A 9,247-nucleotide genomic window follows, 5' to 3' on the forward strand; every position below is an offset into this window, starting at 1 on the left:
ATATATTAATTGTATGAGCAGCATGCATTCAAACAAATAAATAAATCTATATTTCATTAACAAAGAAAAACGAAAGGATTTATATTAAATTTAAGACCAACGCGAAACACAAAATGAAAATAAAAAACACTAAACAAATGTAATATTAATGCGTGCATAATACTATAAACAAATTACATATTTTTAAATACAATTTTTTATTTCACATTTTGAATATACACATTATATATATATAAATATAAATATACATATATACAGCGTTTATTGTAGAGTTTTGCGAGCATATTTAATAAAAACAGAAAAACAAACAAAAGCTGAAAACCAAGCACACAAACAAAATAAATATGGGCCACATCATTTGGCGCAGTTTAACTTTTAAGATTGTAAAGTAAAAAATCCAGGCGTACATATTTATATATACATATACAAAATAAATGAATTAAGAAACAAGAAATGCAGCTATATATGCATATGCTAAGTATATATATATATTTCACACAAAACAATTCGATGATAATGATAAAAAAAAATAAATTATTGAAAAACAAAAAACCTGTAAAAACTAAGTAAAGCAAAATAAAATTAGTTACATTAGTTACAAATCCAAGCAACGTTTATTTTATTAATGCTTTCAAATAACTTATAATTAAATTCATTATTTTATTTTATTCTCTAAAAGTTGGAGTGTGGGTAACTCCTAGTCGGACCCTTTTCCTTGGACCTAGCTCTGTGTATGAATTAAACTTTATTAAGATACCTCAATCAAAATTATTGTTCAGGTATTACTTTTCATATTATTTACTCGCCGTATTCATCAATCATTGAACCTTGCGTTTGTACTTAAATCAATCATGCAATGCTGAGCTCTTGATGGAATACTTTTTCTTTTTTTGGTTTAAGCAACAAGGTCTTTTGATAACTCTGGCTACCCTAACGGAAAGTCATTATACTCCACTGCTTATGTAAGGTCGGCCTTGCTTGTAGACAGGCAGACGTATATGGATGGAACTTATCTAAATCTTAGGCTTAACTGAAATTATCTAATTAAAAAATCAGAAATAGATAATTTACAAAGCTCCGATGACAACAGATAACAAACAATTTGAGCTGTTGTGGATTTGGTTTCATTTATTTATTTACTGATAAACACGTATTTCAATTTAGTACATATATAAATATAGATATTACTTATAGCGAGCATTAGCTCGTAAATCACAAGGTGCAGTGGCATTATAATATCGAATCAAGGCATGAAAATTGAATGAAAGAGCATAAATAACTTATGATTACAAATGCACACAAAACAATCAAATACGGCATGTGAGTGTGAGCGAATTTGAGTGTATTCATGAATAATCAATCAAATAAACAGAAGCGTCGCCATGTGCGCTGCATAAATGTTGAATCAACCTACTGTGTTAACTCTTGATACTTAAAGCATTTGTTTTGTGTTTTTTTCTCTTTTTTTTTGTTACTCATACTTAAATGGGCACGTGGGCGTGGCTGTGGCATGTGCGCTTATTAATTTTCGACATGTGCTTAGCGTATTAGGTCAAGTTCCCAGTTCATCCTTGGTTCATTCTCGGCCCAAATATTTAAATTGTCGGCACACAAAGCAGCGTCGAGGTAGAGCTAAATTACGGGGCTTAATTAAAATGTTGAGCATGCGAGTGCGATGCGATTTAATACAAAACGTTTGCACGGGATAATGGCCACACAACCCAACCCCAACCCAAACCCCAATCCCAAACCAGCCCAGACCAGTTCAGGCCGGTCCCCCGCCACGCGCCACGCGGCTCTAATTAAAAGCCACTAAAACAGAGTCCTTGACAAGCCAAACAACAGGCAGCCGATGCCAGCAGAAATTGCACCGACTACACTGTACGGCAGGCAGCCAGCCGCATTGTCCGCATCCACGAAAGGTATCGAGCTCCAGGGCATGAATAGATCGTCTTCGGAGGGCTGATTGCGGTAAACGATGCGATCATTGAGCGGTTGGGTGGGTCGGAAATTGTTCTTCAAATGATCATCGTTGGCGGTGAGCAGACGAAAGTGGCTCAGCTGTAAGGGGATATATATATAAATAGAATATACTAAAATATATGTATGTATGGAGTCCAACCTGATATTCCGATATAGCTATGGGTTCGCTGAAATCTACCCAAACCACCTCCTCGGCACAGGGCGGCGTTGTCAGCGACCCTTTGTAGGTGTAATAGCCTTCCAGATTCGTGCCCAAAAACTTCTGCAACGGCAAGGGATTCGGCAGGTCCACAGACTTGCCCTTGCGATCTATCGAGCCGAGCATCTCAGCAAATTCCGCATAATTGGGATTGTCTTCAGCCATTATCTGTTAAACATTAATTTTTGTAATTTCCATTATAGAGCAAACTTGTTGCTAATTTCCCATTTACCGTAAAGAAAAATGCAAACACCGTTAGGCCATGATCCTTGTTGAGAGCACTCTGAAAGTCCGGGTAGTCCAGGCTGCGCATGACCACATGCAGCTCGGCGGGGTAGGCGTGATTGTCAATCAGATCCTCGCTGCCCACCGTGTCGTTCTCGCCCCAATGGAAATGGAACTGTTCGAACTGATAGAACGTCTTGCGCTCCAATGGGCCGCCCTTCACGCGCGGCATCTTGTTCTTGTCAAAGTCCATGGTGACGAGCACCGTGTGTCCATTGTTGGTCAAGTGGACGCGCTTGGGCGTAGCATCGAAATTCTCGTAGGTGAATGGCATATACGTCTTGTACTTCACATTCAGCACATTAATATTTATGGGACTTTGGAACTTGCCGCTGCACTTCTTATAGTCGTCGCCCCAATGCTCCGGTCCATGCTTCCCGCCATAGCCGAAATCTTGAGCCAACGTCACGGCGGCTGTAATAATTGAGACGCGTTTAGAGTCTGTGGACTTGCTAATTGCCTGAACAAGCGGAGACGTCGACGTCGTTTGATCACGGTGACATCGGCGACAAATTGACAAATATTTGATTACTTTCGATACTATTTTTGGGCAGTTCAGTGGGAGTTAAAAATAGCCCTACGATTAACCCCAATTGAACGTTCAAATAAATTAAACTTTTATTATTTATCTTTTGAATTTGCCGACTGTTGCCCTAATTGGGCAGGTATACACTGTACAGCGTGATTGCGAATCAAATTTGTCTTGGGAATACATTAAACATGAGTTATAGCTCATATAGTATATGACTATATAATATAGTATTTATATGTGGTTGTTATGTGATTTCTGATATATTCAGATTCCTATATATTACATATAAGTATATATATTGTATATACTTAAATTATCAATGAGATGATGCTGTATAATGGATAAAAGCTATAATTGAGATGTATGTTTAATATACAATAATATAAGAATGTATAATTTAATATATATTTACTATTGATATTTGATTATGACATGATAATCATATAATATATTATGTGTCTACAAATAGATCATGAGCTGACTTTGGCTGATGCAGTTTGTAGATCTTATATAATATAGTTTTATATATTATTCCTTTTTCAGCTTAAGAGTATATATAATTGTGTATGTATATATTCCTCATTTTCTGTGTTTTTTAGTACTCTAAATTCAGAAACAAAATTTTAAAATTTAAGCGCCATTTTTTTCAGAATTTTCTTTATTACGGAATGTATAGCTACTCTCTATATCCCCATTAAAGTCAAAAGTCGCGGTGCTTCTTGAACAAATCACATATAAACAGTTCTGAGACGAATTCTAACATGAATTACCTCTTTCTAATCAAGATTTCTGAACGAAACGTGATTTAGCATCAACTCGGCATATCATGTAAAATAATCCAGCCTAACAGCAAATTAAAATTCTATACACAAACTTTGCTGCTTAGTGTACTTAAGTTTTATTTCAAGAAAATGAGCCATTTGACGACCATAGGCAGGTACATCGTGTAACATGTGTCATGGCAAATTGTTGCATCAATTAGCAGTGATTAGGTAACAATTATCGCGTCAGCTATTATAGGCTATTTCCTATTATTCGAATGAAGTGCACTTCCCTGAACCGCAATAACGGAAAGGTTTGTGGATTTGTTTGACAACAACAACAAACGATTTAGTTGTCTGTTCTAAATGTTCGTTCGGTGAGACTTGTTTCATTTTTGTTGTTGTTGTTGTTGTTGCTGCCTTCTAATGGCCGACAGCTCAGGTTATATTTGTTGATTTATAGTTTTTATTGGAATTCGAAGCGAGCGCTGAAAATGTTTATTATTATTGGCCATAAACAAAATGCGTACCACTTGTGAAAACAGATAATTAGCCAAGTCGAATTTTCCAATTTCAAACTTAACACGCAAAAAACAAAACCCAAAAAAAAAAAAAAAAACAAATAAAATAAAAGCGAAAATACGTTGCCTAATGTCTGTGTGTTCAAGTAATTGTTGCATTCATTTCCATTCTATTTCTGTAATTGGATAACTACTTTAAATTCTCGGCCATTGTCTGACTAACAAATACTCTCGTTTCATGATTCGGTTCGCACTTCCGGCTTTTGTCCAGGGTATGAATTGTCCGCGGACACGTCACCTGCTCGCTGTTTGTTGAGCCATCCAAAGAAACGCAGGTAAGCTTAATTGCAGATTAGATTTATGCGATTGTCTGCTTTTCAAAAAATTGATGGCACGGACACGGCAGAAACGTGTTCTTGTTTTTGTTTTCATTCCACACACTCGCTTATGCAATTAAAGAGGGAGTATATTAGAGCTATTTAAAGCCTTTTGTTCTGCAGTTAGACTCTGGAAAATTGGCATGAATTTCGGTGTTCAGTGCTAAGATTATTTTAATATGCGAGCAGTTGGCGTGGCAAATGCGAAATAAATAAGACTGGAGACTTGCGATTGGTATTACATTTTTTTCTGTATCTGCGTCTTAGCAAATTGGAAAATTGATATGTTAGACTCGTTTCGTAACTTCATACCCTAAGCGAATCAATTGCATACGGCTTGTTCTTAAGCTAGTCTATACTAGATCGAACTGGAACTAATAAACGCGATGTGGACTTTGTTAGCGTTTAATATATATTTTTATAAAATTTTTAATTTTTTTTAATTTTCCAAGTCACTTAAAGTTTACCCCCTCTACAGCTCGATTAAAACCATATAGCAAGTGTAGCCCTATAATTACTATTTTCATAATCCGCGCTATTTAACTTTTTTGCAAGTTTTAAACCTGAATCGATGTTGATCTTATTTACATGTATTAATTCAATAATATCAATTTTGCTATCTGTGTAGTGCAAGCGAGTATCATGCAGTCGACTACATGAAATTGTCGTATTCTTCTGCTGGCTTATTATATTTGTTGATTGCCACAAAGAGATAATTTGAACCAGTTTTTGAACTTGCTCTATGTCCTTGACATGGGCATATATCTAACTCGGTAAATATTCTACAGAAAGGTCTGCTAATGTGTTTTATTTAAAACAATCTTTGTATTATTTACTGCAACACACACACAGACACTGAACCGATTTAAAATTACAAAGCCACTCTAAATAGTGCTTAAATATTTGCCAATTAATAAAAGTCTGCTGTCTGCTGCGTTTAGTTAGCTTTCTATTTAACAACAATTAAATAATTGTTTCAACACCGGAACATCTCAGCACTTGGCATTTTTACACAATTTATACAATTGCTTAACTCACCAAAGGTCAAGATCAAAGGCCACAGAACACTTTGTAGTTGACTCCACATTTCGGTCTGATTTATTATGATTGTTTCCGCACTGGAGCTGAATAGGTGAAGCCCTCAAGACTCGACCACTGTCTGTTGGCGCACTCTCTGTCAATTAGTCAGCCGGCCAATTTGTCAGTCTGTCAAGCGCTGTTCACCCGCCAAATGCGGTCGCACAACTGCGGTTAGGGCCCGCTTGTCGCCGAAACTTATATCAACTTGTCTAAAGGCAGTTGACGCCGGTTGTCGTTGTTGTTGTTATTATGTTGTTTTTTTTTACTCAGTGCGCTGCGATTCGAGTCGAATTGAAACTTAAATCGGCCCTCGCTAATATTGATTCAAAACATTTTCAACGGTGGCCCGGCGCGATGACGTCCATGCGATAAAGCGGAGAACAACTTTTCCAATGGTAAGTCAACAGAAGGTGCTATATAAAGGGTTTTGTCAATAGGGACTTTCAATAAAGAACTCTCATTGATTTTTGTATTATCTTTTTTACAATTTTACTTAATATTTTTGTGCAAATCAATGCATGCTTGAATAAAGCTTAATTTATATTCCAGCTGCCCAGTCGGAAATGCGAATCTTACTGATGACGTCAGAGCAAACACATATCATGGACATTAACTTTTCCAAGGTTGCTTAAGAAGCAACAGATCAAGTTCTCTTAGATGCCACGAACCTCAAGATCTAGTAGTAATCAACTTCAATGTATTAATAATTTCATAAGCTTTACTACTTTCTAAAATCGTGTTCTTTACCCTACATATGCATCGTATGGTAGAATGGTTTATAGCTTTAAAAATATGTATATTTCTGTATTTTACGCTCTTGTGACTCATCGAGTATTTAATTAATTTCAAACATGTTAAGAGTGAGATCTGATTGGCTGACTGCTAGTCTGTTAACGTTCGTTAGAGTGCTGCTATGCTTACGTTACGAGGTTAATAATATTAACAGAGAAATTATAAATATTCAACTGTTAATCTCAGCCATGCAATGTGCTGGATTATGACACATACATGTGAAACTCCCATAATAACAGAGCTATGCTGAGATCGCTGCTGTTAAGCTAAGCGAATCTCAGCGAAAGTTAATGACTGTTAATCTAGAGTCTTCAAATGTTAAAGCTCTTATATTAACAACTCACTGCGAAAGTTTATGACTGTTAGTCTATTGGAGTTTTGCATGCTAACAGAGTTATGATAGGTGCAATTGGAGCAATTGAGCAGTGAAAATGCAAATTTATCTATGAGAGCTGATCTAACAAAACAGGTGCATATAATCTGATGGAAACATGAGCTCTTATCTCTAGCAATAATCATTAAAATTTTTGTGTTACTTACGTTGATTGCATTGCGTTTATCTTGCACACCAAATTGTCGAGTGAAATGAGAAATGAAATTTCAATTGACAGCTCGCCCCACTCCCAGCAGACTCTAGCCACATTTTATGGTCTCAATGGCGCTTGCATTAAATTACAGCCGTTTTTCGCTAGTATTTAACAGCTTGTTTGCATTATCGTAAGCCTCAGCCCCCCGACGGTACAGTTTGATTATAAAAAATTCATTATTCGAGTGAATTTGGCTCTGATATGGCGTCAATCAATATGCATTCTCATTAAAAGCTTCACAATGATTCAGAAGGGCAACAGCTTTCCGGGGAATTTCATATTTATTGAATTGAACTAAAGATGCATCGTCGATTAAGCGACTGACTCATCAAACTATTGGACTTTTTGACAATGGAAATTTTATTTTGTGTTTTTTCTTTTGTCATTTCACTTTTTGGCAGTAAAGTCTGCTGTTTACATAACTGTTTAGTAAGATCTACGTGCCTAGTTGGTGTGAATGTCAACTCCAAAACAAACGCATAATTGTTTGTCATATGTGTATCTATAGGGGCATAGTATACGCACACATCCACATATCTTAGCAAGTAATACACATTCAAGACTTCAACTCAACGGCTAAAACTTGAAATGTAAAAACTTTTTGTTTTTTTATTTTTCATTTATTACGAGGTATTCCAAAAAACTATATGTGAATATGATATAATTTGTTCAACACTTTCGGCATGAATCACTGCAATCATAAAAATTTAAACATACCTTCATAGGCAAAAATAATAAACTTTTTGTTTTAGTCTAATTTATTAAAAAGATTAAAATTAATAGATACATTTTATTAAAATATATATTCAAATAGAGCTCAAGCAACATTCAATATCTTCAAAGTTAAATCAAGCTCGAGCTGATTTTATATTTCGTCCAAACTGTTTTCTGGCTGACCCATTTTTAGCATTTTTTTACAATTTAAGTGTTTAAAAACAAAGCGTTTGTATTTCACAATGCAATATATGTACATATATTCCATTTTCTTTTCAGTTGTTTCGAAAATCAACTACCGCCAGTCCTCCCCAACAACTACATCTAATAGTATGCAATGCAATTTTGACCAGAACTCCAAGAATAAATCCAGCTACAAAAGTTAATGCGTCTTGCTGGTCGCCACAATTACGCTGAAAGCTCGCAGAAATATTTCGGTGTTGTTACGGGACAGGGGATTGTATAAAAAAGCCAACCCTTTCTTTATTTATACAAATATTTCTAGTTTGTTGAGCCTTCCTATGGAAAAACAAGTTCATTGATTTGCTAAATTTTTCATCAAATTCCACTGAATTTGGTAAAAGTTGAAAAGAATTTACCATATGGAAATTTTCGCTGCATACTTTTAGGCGCACCAATTTGTCGTGAACCCAAAATGCTTTCAAATATAGCTGAGAAAAGTCACATGTGTTGCTGCACCAGGACATTCTTCAGGCTATAATTATTAAAGAAATATTAAGCTATCAAATACAAAAAATGTAGTTGAAAAATGAGAAGTTGATGCCAGCCAAAAAATGAAAAGTTGATGTCTAGGTTTCTGAAATGCTGCTAGCCAAGCACTTTCACTTATCTACCACATTGTAAACGAAGTCCGCGGAGACTTTCGTTCTCAGCTTTTTAGATTGTTGCTGACACTAATTACTTTGTGCGGTTAATGGCAATGGCAGGGCGAAGTGTAAGTGCTTTCTAAAAGTCTTTGAGTCTAACTCAGATAATAGTAAGCAACGTACACACAACGTATATGTATATGTTTTTGTATTTCTACTTGTAAACATATATGTATATATGTGTTTGTAAACATACTATGTATATCAAATGTGCGTTTCACTTTTAATTTTGTGACTTGTTGAGCAGCCGCGTCGCGTTTATACGGCGGCAGATTAACTGTGCAAAGCTCCTCATGTTGTTGCCCACACTTTGCTTTGATTACACGCGCAGAGCAGCTTAAAAGCCAGAGCGACAACAATTGTCTTAAGCCTGAGCTATTGACATATGACGAGATACCCAGTGTAAGAAGCAGGGATTTGAAGAGGGAGCATGTGAAGATAAGATGATGAACATATGGCGGACAGCTTACTGTATATATAGGACATGTATTAGAGCATTATCAATATTTATCTGTCTAGTCACTTGATG

General features: G+C 35.8%; 1 protein-coding gene and 2 long non-coding RNA genes across 3 annotated transcripts; 1 reads left to right on the forward strand and 2 right to left on the reverse strand.

Annotated features, from left to right (window-relative positions):
* Positions 1 to 1,117: 1,117 nt before the first annotated feature.
* Positions 1,118 to 5,908, reverse strand: LOC6581638 (carbonic anhydrase 2). Its single transcript, XM_002007326.4, has 4 exons — positions 5,697 to 5,908; positions 2,415 to 2,881; positions 2,123 to 2,350; positions 1,118 to 2,061 (listed from the first exon to the last, which is right to left on the reverse strand). Exons 1-4 carry the CDS (start codon positions 5,743 to 5,745, stop codon positions 1,813 to 1,815), a joined length of 993 nt encoding a protein of 330 aa, XP_002007362.1. The 5' UTR covers positions 5,746 to 5,908; the 3' UTR covers positions 1,118 to 1,812.
* A 101-nt stretch (positions 5,909 to 6,009) lies between these two features.
* Positions 6,010 to 6,531, forward strand: LOC116804339. The gene is made up of 2 exons (XR_004364308.2): positions 6,010 to 6,133; positions 6,288 to 6,531. It is a non-coding gene; the product is annotated as an uncharacterized LOC116804339 (long non-coding RNA).
* A 1,362-nt stretch (positions 6,532 to 7,893) lies between these two features.
* On the reverse strand, positions 7,894 to 8,633 carry LOC116804377. The gene is made up of 2 exons (XR_004364373.2): positions 8,431 to 8,633; positions 7,894 to 8,350 (listed from the first exon to the last, which is right to left on the reverse strand). It is a non-coding gene; the product is annotated as an uncharacterized LOC116804377 (long non-coding RNA).
* Between the last annotated feature and the right edge of the window lie 614 nt (positions 8,634 to 9,247).

The sequence above is a fragment of the Drosophila mojavensis genome, unplaced genomic scaffold (genome assembly GCF_018153725.1).
Source record: "Drosophila mojavensis isolate 15081-1352.22 unplaced genomic scaffold, ASM1815372v1 contig_74, whole genome shotgun sequence".
NCBI lineage: Eukaryota > Metazoa > Arthropoda > Insecta > Diptera > Drosophilidae > Drosophila > Drosophila mojavensis.